At 33.8% G+C, this 14,601-nt stretch overlaps 1 protein-coding gene across 1 annotated transcript in view; it reads right to left on the bottom strand.

Annotated features, from left to right (window-relative positions):
• The window catches only part of LOC107668646 (protein MON2 homolog), a 55,731-nt gene that overhangs the window by 31,191 nt on the left and 9,939 nt on the right, over positions 1–14,601 (bottom strand). The window contains exons 2-8 of the mRNA XM_016460591.1: positions 11,805–11,868; positions 11,601–11,728; positions 7,315–7,446; positions 4,856–4,985; positions 4,670–4,767; positions 1,368–1,493; positions 1,089–1,244 (exon numbers count right to left, since the gene is read on the bottom strand). Coding sequence (XP_016316077.1) covers positions 1,089–1,244; positions 1,368–1,493; positions 4,670–4,767; positions 4,856–4,985; positions 7,315–7,446; positions 11,601–11,728; positions 11,805–11,868 — 834 coding nt within the window. The remainder of the gene's footprint in view (positions 1–1,088; positions 1,245–1,367; positions 1,494–4,669; positions 4,768–4,855; positions 4,986–7,314; positions 7,447–11,600; positions 11,729–11,804; positions 11,869–14,601) is intronic.

Below are 14,601 nucleotides of genomic sequence, written 5' to 3'. Positions count from 1 at the left end.
CACACACACACAAACACACACAGAGAGAGAGAGCTGTGGATGCAGAAATCAGCATCTGCAGTGCTGGATATCTGAAAATGTTTTCCAGCACAGAAGTGCACCACAAACAAATCCAACACACCAATATATCAACATTAATGCAATAAGATGCATTAAACTATAGATATTAAAAGAGCAAACAGAATTTTCTTGGTCTTTTGAAAAATATTCACTTTTCTGAGCTCAATAAGATATGGCTGCCTACATTTACATATCAACACCTTTTTAATATTCAGCAACCCATCCTGATGAACATTATGCATCATAACAAAGGTCATTTACATATTTAAAAAGCAACTTTTAGGCAAAACACCCCAGGTGAATAGGGTAAAAAAATTATCTAATAGATATCACCTTACTTCCCCAGTTGATTGATTGCATTAGGAATTGCAAACATTTTTTTTTTTTCCATTAGGTTTTCTGAAATGTCATATTTAAATATGGAAATGATGCATTAAATATGCACTAATTTGCATGTATTTCCAGAACATAAATCTGAAGATAAAATCATTGAGTTTCTCTTTTTATCAATCCATAATCCATCAGAAAATACTGTAATAAATAAAATCAGGTGAATGATATATGAACAAACCCCTCTATTAAAGTATATATTACATACTTATATTATATTATATATATAATATATATTATATACCCCTCTATAAAAGTATATATAGAGTATATATAGGAATAAAACTGTATGTAAATGCTGCTGGAGTGGAGAAACAAACTCATTTTGGGAAAACGACCTATGATATGTACTGTAATTGAAATCTACAGACGCAAGGCGCAATACAATTTTAAAGGTTTTCTTTCCACTAGTCTGAAGCAAGACATTTTAAAAAGCCAAATGCATGACCAGTGCATTAAAAAAAAATCTGTCTTGCCTTAAAACAGCTATCTGTTTATTTGCAAATATCAAAGAGGAAGTGGAAAATGGTCATTATGAGTAAAACAATGACATTTTTGGTGCAAGAAACCTTCACTAGCATTATGAGCGGACTTCAGGTAATTTCTATGAGGCACTGGAGCGTGAGTGTGCATCTCACCAGGAGGCTGTAGAAGTGTTTGATGAGAACCGAGACGACCCGCAGCAGTCTCATGCAGATGGGGAAGTAGGGTTTCTCCACGGGCGCCGGAGACGACGCGCTGCTACTGCTGCCCTGACGGAACTTGATGTTGGGCAGGAAACTGAACTCCTGATGCTACACAGGGACAGGGCGAAAGGTTAGAGGGCCATCGGAAGCTGGGAACGAGTCATTTCCTCTTGTTTATTTGCCATCCGTCTTTCAGGAATGTTCGTTTTCGTCGGGATGTGTGGGGATTACCTGCAGGAAAACTTCAGGAAAGTCGTTTAAAACCGATTCCAGCAGCTCGAGGCCGAACGTCCGGGTCATCTCGGTCATTCCCACCAACCAGTAGGGGGCGTCAGCGTTCACCAGCTGACACAAATCCTGCAGAACGGCACATTTATATGTACAGAAAGCTCAAAAAAATAGTCAATATTTACTTTCAACTTCATATGTGTATATATATATATATTAGGGCTAGGTTTTGACACAAATTTCACAATTTGATTTGATTCTCATTCACAAGCTTGCGATTCGATTCGATGTCGATTATTTTGGATATACAGTATATATCAGGTACAGTACATACCAAATTTTCTCAAGGAAAAAAAATCGCTCAACTAATGCTGTAAAATATACACGAGAGTCAGTTGGTACTACATTACTATAATATTGAAGGTTAAAATTGACTGATTTGTTAAAGTTACACTTAATGAAGTTTTTAAAATAATAAAGTTACAATTACATAATATTTCTACTTCAATTCATTTTTTTTTATATAAACATAATGGTGGCTGTCATAAAAACTTGATGGATTTATTCAAACAAATGAAACATTGAAGAACAGTAAAACTTATAATGAATATGTTATATGGTGCAGATATTTAGCAAAATGCCCCTCTCTACAGTTTATTTTTCTATCTGACTAACGAGTTTATGGTCACCGAATATGTTTTTGTAATATAAACATAATGGTGGCTGTCATAAAAACTTGATGGATTTATTCAAACAAATGAAACATTGAAGAACAGTAAAACTTATAATGAATATGTTATATGGTGCAGATATTTAGCAAAATGCCCCTCTCTACAGTTTATTTTTCTATCTGACTAACGAGTTTATGGTCACCGAATATGTTTTTCTGAGGTAAATGTGATGTTAGGTGACATTGTTTACAAGCCGTTATATTGATGTCTTTGCGCTGCTGAAACACTGATTGACATGAGACAGGATACGGCACAATTTGAAATCTGAGACTATGTTTCATATTTTCATATTAAAGCACCAAAGCACAATACTTATTGCGTTATATTGGATGGGAAGTGCCCTTCAATGTTCCGTCCATTAACTATGTATTCGTTTATCACTTAAATTCTGTTTATTTGTGTTCAATGCATGAATAATACAATTTATACAATCATTTGTGTGTACTTTATATATATATATATATATATAAATATATATATATATATTAAATATTCATTTATATATTCAAAACTGCATTCATTTATATTAAAATATAATTATAATATCATTATATTAAAGGGGTCATGAACTGAGAAATTGAAATTCCCTTGATCTATTGACATATAAGAGGTCGTTGTACTATAAAATCATCCTGTAAGATTCTGAACTCAAAACTTTCTCGTTACTTTAAAAACAGCTTATACTGAAGCCAATCTGCCAAAACGACAGCTTGTGGAATGTGCCAATTTATGACGTAATAGTGTGGCTAAACCCCGCCGTTAGCCCCGCCCACCGATTCTACACCACTGCCTGTTTAGCCCCGCCTACCGATTCTACAGCACTGCCTGTTTAGCCCCGCCCACCGATTCTATAGCAGTGCCTGTTTAACCCCGCCCACCGATTCTAGATCACTGTCTGTTTAGCCCCGCCCACCGATTTGCGCATGTAGTGTAAATAACGAGAGGCAAACGCAGGGCTACACAGAAACCAAACGATAAAGATGCTCCAAAGACAACAAGACGCTTTGCAGTGATAAGCTGTGGAAAAACACAGTCTTTGCATCGCCTTCCTTCTGATCCCAACATTAGGAAAGATTTTTTTAATTCAAATTTTAGAATTAATATTCATTTGATATTATTTAATTTCTATTAATATATTAATTACAATATTTCATGTTAAAGTTATTGCCAACAATCTACAGTCAAACAAACTTATAAAACATGTTACTTGTGAAAGATGTTTTTATGGTTATTACAAATAAATGTATTTATTGAACACTGATATTTTTTTATCATACAGCTGTTATCACCATTTTATAAAAGCAGTAAGCTACATACATTTTATATGAATAATTATTATGCACTTTATATTATTTATTTTATATTAATTAATGAATATTAATTATTATATATCATTACATCAAAAGTTGCCAACAACCTACAGTCAAACTTGTAAATTATTATTACAAACTTATGAACTATGTTACTTGTGAAAGACGTTTTTATGGTTATTATTATTTATTGTACATTGTTTTTTTTAATCATAGAGCTCTTTTCACCATTTTATAAAAACAATAATCTATATTAATTAATTATCAATTTATATGGTTTATTTTATATTAATTAATGAACATTAATGTATTAATTATAATTAGTGCTGTCAAACAATTAATTGAGATTAATCGCATCCAAAATAAGTTTGTTCACATAATGTGTGTACTGTGTATATTTATTAAGTATATATAAATACAAACACACGCATGTACATATTTAAGAAAAATATGTTTATATATTAAATATAAATTATATGAATATAAATATATACATGTACATACATGTATATATTTTCAATATATATACTGTATGTGTGTGCTTTTATATATACATAATAAATATACACAGCACACACACATATATTATGTGAACAAAACCATTTATTTTGGATGCGATTAATCGTTTGACAGCACTAATTATAATATATCATTACATTAAAAGTTGCCAACAACCTACAGTCAATCTTATAAACTATATTACTTAAGAAATAACTTTTTATTATAGTTATTATTATTACCAAGCAAATGCAATTATTTATTTAACATGTTGATTGTTGATTTTATTTATTTATTTATTTAGTCATTTAGCAGACTTGATTGAGTTGATTGATTTTTTATTTAAATTGTACAGCTGTGGTCACCGTTCATGCTTAAAGGGTTTTTAGCAACTCAACTACGGTAAAATCACTGTATAGTATAGTATATATTTATTTAATGCCATGTCAGCATCAAAGGCTATTTTCATGGCACAAACAATTAAAAAAATACAAGTATAACAAATACAATAAAAACCAGCAAACAAACAAACACAAGTTATATCACACAAGATTTTTTACATTAACGTGATAAAAATTCGAAAACTTTGTAAAATCACTGTAAGACATATCTTAGATTTTTAGCTTGAATGATCGACTGCGATAGAAAGAATTTGGGAGTAACGCATTACAAGTAACGCAAGTTACGTAATCAGATTGAGTAACGCAATATCGTAATGCATTACTTTTAAAAGTAACTTTCCCGAACACTGGAAAGAAGAGTTCACCTGGAACAGCATGTAGGCGTCTTTAGCGCTGGGTCTCAGGGAGCTGACGGAGCGCCGGTTACTGTTGCCCTGGACAGCAGGAGGCTCTTCTGTCAGACCTGCGGCGAGCGGATAGAACATAAATAAAGCAGCAGACGGCAGGGGTCTGGATTCAAGAGGACATGCCACACAGAAGGTCTCCTCCACCTTTGAATTTCTCGTCCTCTGCCACCATCCTCTCGAACACCACGGTCACGACCTGTCTGACGGTGGCGGCCGCCGTGTTGTTGGTGATGTTGTCTTTAGTGAAGTGCAAGCGGAAACACAGAACGATGGCCTGAGATGAAGCACAAAAGCAACAGGATGACGATTGTGAGGGGTTTTGGTTACTCTATTTGAATAAAATACTGTAGATTTGTGACCCTGGAGCACAAAACCAGTCATAAGGGTAGAAGTAGTATATTTTTATTTAATGCCATGTCAGCATCTTAGGCTATTTTCATGGCAAAAACAATAAAAAAAAATACAAGTATAACAAATACAATAAAAACCAGCAAACAAACAAACACAAGTTATATCACACAAGATTTTTTACATTAACGTGATAAAAATTCGAAAACTTTGTAAAATCACTGTAAGACATATCTTAGATTTTTAGCTTGAATGATCGACTGCGATAGAAAGAATTTGGGAGTAACGCATTACAAGTAACGCAAGTTACGTAATCAGATTACAATGTACAAATTATGAAAAAAAAAATTGGAATTCTGAAATAAAAAGTCACAATTACAGATTTTTTTTATTTGATAAATACAGAAAAGTCTTCCATTAAAATTATATTTTTATTATATTAAATATTATATATTCAAAAATATAATCAAAACACTGATATTGGCTACAGATATAGATAAGAATTTGTTATAATTTATTAAAAAGTTACAAATTATGAAAAATAAAATTAAAATTGGAATTCTTGATTAAAAAGTCACAATTACAGATTTTTTCAAATATACCCCAGCGACTTAAGACTGCTTTTGTGCTGCAGGGTCACATTTATGTCCTTAAAAAACAAAATTCAACTGTGTAGAAGGATCAAAGGTATTTGTTTGTGCAGGACTTTCCTTCTGACATTCATTTACAGGGCTCTACATAGAATTAAACAGGCTACTTCAATATGTAAATCAGGATTTCCACAGCTTTTGAATTTCTATATTTTTCCATGACCTTTCCCATCATTTCAGATTAATGGACAGGGATTTTTAAAATCATTTTAAGAGATAAAACATATAAGCATCATTATAAAGCGGAGAGTTCCGGTGCTTGATTCTGATTGGCTGAGCCGCGTTCGAAGCTGTTGTAAATTACTCTACAAACACACACCTTTGTTTACGTCTGTGTGTTGCTCGGCAACCACTTTGTAGCAACCACAACTGTTTCTGAGGAGCTACATTGTTTGGTGGAAGAATACTGTTTTTATTAATATCATTACACTTTATTTGCTCTGTTTTATTTTGTGAAACCTTACTACGTATATGGAATAACCATTTTATAAAAGCAATAAGCCCCGTGAAGCCATGGTTTACAGTGAATTTATAACAGCTTCGCATCGTGCCTAACAACGCCCCTTAGCTGTTATAAATTCACTGTAAACCACGGCTTCTTGGGGCTTATTGCTTTAACTTATTTCAAATTTTAAAAAATTTAGAGCTGAGAATACTATAAATATTTATATTCGCTATATAAACGTTGCTATATGATTTTGTAAGATTTTTATTCATTTCCATGATTTTTCCAAACCTGGAAATCACATTTTTTAACATTATCCATGACTGTGGTAAATGTCGTATAATCCAACATTGAAATTTTAGTGGATAATTATTTTTTAAAGTTAATAAAAAAACAACAACTGATAAATAGCTGATGTTTTGTTGTACTTTGTAAAGAAAAAATTAAATACAGTAAAAAAGCTTAATTGTTTATATTCAACAATATGCTACAATAATATGAAAACAATAAATGCATTTTTGAAAGGAACATTAAATAGAGCTGTTTTACTTTTCAATAAATAAAAATAAATAAAATGAAATAAAACAGTTAATTGTGAGAGAATGTTTAAATTAAGAAAATAGCTGTTATATTATAAAGTTACAAATTCTAAAACTTTTTGAGATAAAAATATAACAATTACAGATGTTCTTTTGATAAATTTCTTTCTTTCTTTTTCTTATATAATCAAAACACTGATATTGGCTATATATATATATATTGTTATAATTTATTAAAAAGTTACAAATTATGAAAAATAAAATTAAAATTGGAATTCTTGATTAAAAAGTCACAATTACAGATTTTTTTCTTTTCTTTTCTTTTTCTTTTTTTTTACTTGAAAACAGGCTCGGAAACATCAATAAAAAATTAGTATTACATATTTTTCTATTATATTAAATATCATATTATAAAAATGTATAATTATAATCAAAACCCTGATATCGACTGACAACCAAAAAAATATGCCACAACAAAAAATACATCATTTCCTCTTGATTTATGAACAAATATTACATGTTTTCATGAGATTCTTGAAAACAAATCTTGTTTTCCACAAAACGAGCCCTTTATAACCAGCCGCTGAGTGTGTGATGGCTCAGTTTAACCGCGTGCCGTACCTTGGACAGAACTTCATCGTGTACGATGGTGTTAGTGGTGAGCAGCACCAGAACCGTCTGCAGCAGTTTGAGCTCCTCCAGTCCGTTCTCCATCAGCTGCCACAGCATGTTAATGATGTTCCCAGCCGCCGCCTGCAAGCACACTCATTAACTCATCTAAACGAGCCATTGATCCGTCGATCTCACCGCCGAGACTCTAATGTCATTGCTGTGACAGAGCAGCATGTTCATAACCCTCATAATAAGTACAGTGACGGTCTCAGCTGGGGCTCTGATACACAGAACGCTCTATATTGTTGATTTATGTGCTAATGCTTTAACTGGATACACAGCTGAGCTTCCTGGTTGAATTGCTTAGGTGTGTGTGTGTGTGTGTGTGTGCGTGCGTGTGAGAGTGTCTGTTTGTGTGTGTGTGTGTGTGAGAGTGTTTGTTTGTGTGTGTCTGTTTGGTGTGTGTGTGTGTGTGTGTGCGAGTGTGTGAGTGTGTGTGCGTGTGTGTGAGTGTTTGTGTGTGCGAGTGCGTGTTTGTGTGTGCGAGTGTGTGTGTGTGTATGTGTGTGTGTGAGCGTGCGTACGTTCGAGTGTGTGTGTATGTTGTCTGTGCAAGCGTGAGTTTGCATGCGTGTGTGTTTGTGTGTTCTCTGACCTCGGACACGACCTCATGTGACATGAGTCTCTGAATGGCGGCGAGACACAGCTGGGTGATTTTGGGTTCTTTGGTTCCGCAGCCCATGAGGAACGGCTGGACCACCTCTGAACTGTTCTCCTTCAGCGCTGATGGCAAATCAACACAATAGAGTTTATGGGTCATACTTATAACACACACTACCTCAGCATCACGCGCTCTTACCTGCCAGGATGTCCGTGTTTCTAGCAGCGATGGTTTTGATCTTGACGATGCCAGACTCTGCGGCCTAAAGACAGACAACAAACTCACGTGAAAATCTTTGTAGGAAAATATGGAAAGAAATTTGACGTTCAAAAAAAGAAAAAGACATTCAAATGTGTTATGGCCAATAAACGATAAATGTCCTATGTTACAAATACTTTATAAAGTTTAAATAAAGTTTAAAATAAGAAATAAAAGTTACATTGTGAGAAATAAAAAATCTTAAGTTCACAAAATTAAACAGGCTTGGAAACAGCCTTCTATAAAATTAAATATTATACATATTTTTTTAAATATTATTAAAACACTGATATTGGCTGATAACCATTATGGTGCTGATATACTGGTAACTAAATAAACTAAAACTTAATATAAATAGACTATATAAACATATTAAAGGGGAGTTCTAATGCTATTTCATGCATTCTGGCATGTGCAAAGTTTAAAACAGATCAAGTAGACCGACAACCAATATTTTGAACCGATATGTATGTCTGGTGTAAAAATGAAAATGAAGGTCAAAATTAAGAACAACAAGGGCTCTGACAAAAATGTTCTTTAAATGCTTTTAAATTATTTTATCGGCAAATCGGTTTTCAAAGTGACCGATACCGATACCGATAACCATAAAAAAAGCTTAATATCGTCACCAATAATCGGTTGATCCCTATGCAATACTACTCTATAGGTACTCAAGATTAACATGAGATTAGCAGTGTTTGTGTTTGTGTGAGTTTGTGTGGGTGTGTTCATGTGCGTGTGTGCGGCGTGTGTGCGTTTATGCTTGTGTGTGTGTGTCTGTGCGTGTCTGTGTGCGTTTGTGTCTGTGTGTGTGAGTGTTTGTGTGTGCGAGTGCGTGTTTGTGTGTGCGAGTGTGTGTGTGTGTATGTGTGTGTGTGAGCGTGCGTACGTTCGAGTGTGTGTGTATGTTGTCTGTGCAAGCGTGAGTTTGCATGCGTGTGTGTTTGTGTGTTCTCTGACCTCGGACACGACCTCATGTGACATGAGTCTCTGAATGGCGGCGAGACACAGCTGGGTGATTTTGGGTTCTTTGGTTCCGCAGCCCATGAGGAACGGCTGGACCACCTCTGAACTGTTCTCCTTCAGCGCTGATGTTAAATCAACACAATAGAGTTTATGGGTCATACTTATAACACACACTACCTCAGCATCACGCGCTCTTACCTGCCAGGATGTCCGTGTTTCTAGCAGCGATGGTTTTGATCTTGACGATGCCAGACTCTGCGGCCTAAAGACAGACAACAAACTCACGTGAAAATCTTTGTAGGAAAATATGGAAAGAAATTTGACGTTCAAAAAAAGAAAAAGACATTCAAATGTGTTATGGCCAATAAACGATAAATGTCCTATGTTACAAATACTTTATAAAGTTTAAATAAAGTTTAAAATAAGAAATAAAAGTTACATTGTGAGAAATAAAAAATCTTAAGTTCACAAAATTAAACAGGCTTGGAAACAGCCTTCTATAAAATTAAATATTATACATATTTTTTTAAATATTATTAAAACACTGATATTGGCTGATAACCATTATGGTGCTGATATACTGGTAACTAAATAAACTAAAACTTAATATAAATAGACTATATAAACATATTAAAGGGGAGTTCTAATGCTATTTCATGCATTCTGGCATGTGCAAAGTTTAAAACAGATCAAGTAGACCGACAACCAATATTTTGAACCGATATGTATGTCTGGTGTAAAAATGAAAATGAAGGTCAAAATTAAGAACAACAAGGGCTCTGACAAAAATGTTCTTTAAATGCTTTTAAATTATTTTATCGGCAAATCGGTTTTCAAAGTGACCGATACCGATACCGATAACCATAAAAAAAGCTTAATATCGTCACCAATAATCGGTTGATCCCTATGCAATACTACTCTATAGGTACTCAAGATTAACATGAGATTAGCAGAAACTGTGTGTGTTATATCTGCTTAAAAAAAAAAAATAATAATAACAATGACAAACACACAGCAAACTTAATAAGAATTTGACAAATTAATATTTACAAAAATAAAATCTTAAATTAAAAATATTAACAACTGTAATTGTATATTAATGATAATAAAATAACAAAAAAATAAATGTTATTACATGAAATAATACAAATATTATTAAAATCGAATTAAAACACTGATATTGGATGATAACCGTTATGGTGCCGATATACTAGCAACTAAATAAACTAAAAACAAAACAAAACTATATAGTCATATTAAAAAATATATAAAATAAAAATGACAAAAAGACAACAAAATTACTAAAACTTTAACTAAAATTGAAATGAAAATAGAATAAACTATAATAGTACATCAACGATACAAATTAATTAATAGTATATCAATGATATTAAAATAACAAAAAATAATTGTTATTAAAACACTGATTTTGATTGATAACCGCTATGGTGCCGATATATCCCCAATAAAAGTACAAAAAAAAAAAAGTATTAATTTTCCCTTCAGACATATTTTCTGCAACTCATAAATTACTTTTCTACTTTTCATGATTTATTTAAATCCAGACGAATAAAATCAAGTCCTACATTAAAACCTGGATATTTAGTTTAATTCAGAAATGTCACATTACAGAAGTAAAACATGCTGTGGATGCAGTTTCACGTTGCCTTCAAACCAAAAGCGTTTCAGAAGTCAAACTCAAACACGCTTTTGGACGTGGACTCTAACCTCGGACGAACAAAGAAAGAAAACGACTCTAAAAACCCTTCGATGAAACTGTTAGAGTGTACAGAATGGTGGTGTGTAAGTGCCGAGCAGTGCTGCCACTGAGATTCACAGGCCACAATGACTCTTTTCTCTCATAACAGCAGGGAAAGCCTTCAGAAAACACGCACAAACACACTGCGCTATCTGTTCGGCTGGATGACTCCAGCTCTCCTCGTCCTCTCTAGACTCCTCACGCACTCCGCAGAGATCCATGGGCTGTTAAGGACAGCGAGATGCTCGAGTAAAACACACACACAGCTGTCTGTCCTCTCCGGAGGGTTTGACAGATCTGTGTCCTGAACTGATGAGGTGAAGTGTATGATGATTTCTCAGCTCGGGTGAGAAAAGCAGCGTCTGATCTCTCATCTGAACGCTCTGATTTCAGCCTGTTGTTTTCCAGTTTATCTGCCATCAACTACAGGAATGATTTTATCTAAACTGTGTGTGTGTGTGTGTGTGTGTGTGTGCGAGTGTGTGAGTGTGTGTGCGTGTGTGTGAGTGTTTGTGTGTGCGAGTGCGTGTTTGTGTGTGCGAGTGTGTGTGTGTGTATGTGTGTGTGTGAGCGTGCGTACGTTCGAGTGTGTGTGTATGTTGTCTGTGCAAGCGTGAGTTTGCATGCGTGTGTGTTTGTGTGTTCTCTGACCTCGGACACGACCTCATGTGACATGAGTCTCTGAATGGCGGCGAGACACAGCTGGGTGATTTTGGGTTCTTTGGTTCCGCAGCCCATGAGGAACGGCTGGACCACCTCTGAACTGTTCTCCTTCAGCGCTGATGGCAAATCAACACAATAGAGTTTATGGGTCATACTTATAACACACACTACCTCAGCATCACGCGCTCTTACCTGCCAGGATGTCCGTGTTTCTAGCAGCGATGGTTTTGATCTTGACGATGCCAGACTCTGCGGCCTAAAGACAGACAACAAACTCACGTGAAAATCTTTGTAGGAAAATATGGAAAGAAATTTGACGTTCAAAAAAAGAAAAAGACATTCAAATGTGTTATGGCCAATAAACGATAAATGTCCTATGTTACAAATACTTTATAAAGTTTAAATAAAGTTTAAAATAAGAAATAAAAGTTACATTGTGAGAAATAAAAAATCTTAAGTTCACAAAATTAAACAGGCTTGGAAACAGCCTTCTATAAAATTAAATATTATACATATTTTTTTAAATATTATTAAAACACTGATATTGGCTGATAACCATTATGGTGCTGATATACTGGTAACTAAATAAACTAAAACTTAATATAAATAGACTATATAAACATATTAAAGGGGAGTTCTAATGCTATTTCATGCATTCTGGCATGTGCAAAGTTTAAAACAGATCAAGTAGACCGACAACCAATATTTTGAACCGATATGTATGTCTGGTGTAAAAATGAAAATGAAGGTCAAAATTAAGAACAACAAGGGCTCTGACAAAAATGTTCTTTAAATGCTTTTAAATTATTTTATCGGCAAATCGGTTTTCAAAGTGACCGATACCGATACCGATAACCATAAAAAAAGCTTAATATCGTCACCAATAATCGGTTGATCCCTATGCAATACTACTCTATAGGTACTCAAGATTAACATGAGATTAGCAGAAACTGTGTGTGTTATATCTGCTTAAAAAAAAAAAATAATAATAACAATGACAAACACACAGCAAACTTAATAAGAATTTGACAAATTAATATTTACAAAAATAAAATCTTAAATTAAAAATATTAACAACTGTAATTGTATATTAATGATAATAAAATAACAAAAAAATAAATGTTATTACATGAAATAATACAAATATTATTAAAATCGAATTAAAACACTGATATTGGATGATAACCGTTATGGTGCCGATATACTAGCAACTAAATAAACTAAAAACAAAACAAAACTATATAGTCATATTAAAAAATATATAAAATAAAAATGACAAAAAGACAACAAAATTACTAAAACTTTAACTAAAATTGAAATGAAAATAGAATAAACTATAATAGTACATCAACGATACAAATTAATTAATAGTATATCAATGATATTAAAATAACAAAAAATAATTGTTATTAAAACACTGATTTTGATTGATAACCGCTATGGTGCCGATATATCCCCAATAAAAGTACAAAAAAAAAAAAGTATTAATTTTCCCTTCAGACATATTTTCTGCAACTCATAAATTACTTTTCTACTTTTCATGATTTATTTAAATCCAGACGAATAAAATCAAGTCCTACATTAAAACCTGGATATTTAGTTTAATTCAGAAATGTCACATTACAGAAGTAAAACATGCTGTGGATGCAGTTTCACGTTGCCTTCAAACCAAAAGCGTTTCAGAAGTCAAACTCAAACACGCTTTTGGACGTGGACTCTAACCTCGGACGAACAAAGAAAGAAAACGACTCTAAAAACCCTTCGATGAAACTGTTAGAGTGTACAGAATGGTGGTGTGTAAGTGCCGAGCAGTGCTGCCACTGAGATTCACAGGCCACAATGACTCTTTTCTCTCATAACAGCAGGGAAAGCCTTCAGAAAACACGCACAAACACACTGCGCTATCTGTTCGGCTGGATGACTCCAGCTCTCCTCGTCCTCTCTAGACTCCTCACGCACTCCGCAGAGATCCATGGGCTGTTAAGGACAGCGAGATGCTCGAGTAAAACACACACACAGCTGTCTGTCCTCTCCGGAGGGTTTGACAGATCTGTGTCCTGAACTGATGAGGTGAAGTGTATGATGATTTCTCAGCTCGGGTGAGAAAAGCAGCGTCTGATCTCTCATCTGAACGCTCTGATTTCAGCCTGTTGTTTTCCAGTTTATCTGCCATCAACTACAGGAATGATTTTATCTAAACGCAAAAAAAAAACAAAAAAACATTTAAATGACCCTCAAAGAGCCCATATTCTATATTTTTGTAGTATTTATTTATTTTTTCCTGAAGTCCAATATTTTGTCAGAGCTTCTTGCAACAAAAATAGTCATAATTTCATTTTTCCTTGCCATTGCTTTGGCAACTAGCTGTTTAGATCGGGGTTATTATTTTTAACTAAAATTAAAACTTCAAATAAAACCCTAAAAAAAAAAATCATTACTTGGAAATTTTTTATATATATATATACAGTGGGTACGGAAAGTATTCAGACCCCCTTCAATTTTTCACTCTTTGTTATATTGCAGCCATTTGCTAAAATCATTTAAGTTAATTTTTTTTCCTCATTAATGTACACACAGCACCCCATATTGACAGAAAAACACAGAATTGTTGACATTTTTGCAGATTTATTAAAAAAGAAAAACTGAAATATCACATGGTCCTAAGTATTCAGACCCTTTGCTGTGACACTCATATATTTAACTCAGGTGCTGTCCATTTCTTCTGATCATCCTTGAGATGGTTCTACACCTTCATTTGAGTCCAGCTGTGTTTGATTATACTGATTGGACTTGATTAGGAAAGCCACACACCTGTCTATATAAGACCTTACAGCTCACAGTGCATGTCAGAGCAAATGAGAATCATGAGGTCAAAGGAACTGCCTGAAGAGCTCAGAGACAGAATTATATATATACTGTGTGTTTGTGTGTGTGTATATGTGTATGTGTGTGTATGTATGTGTATATATATATATATATATATATATAT

This window comes from Sinocyclocheilus anshuiensis, unplaced genomic scaffold, assembly GCF_001515605.1.
Source record: "Sinocyclocheilus anshuiensis isolate Anshui unplaced genomic scaffold, SAMN03320099.WGS_v1.1 scaffold2477, whole genome shotgun sequence".
NCBI classification, from domain to species: domain Eukaryota; kingdom Metazoa; phylum Chordata; class Actinopteri; order Cypriniformes; family Cyprinidae; genus Sinocyclocheilus; species Sinocyclocheilus anshuiensis.
The sequence above is the reverse complement of the archived record's forward strand: the minus strand, read 5'-3'. Positions and strand labels throughout refer to the sequence as shown.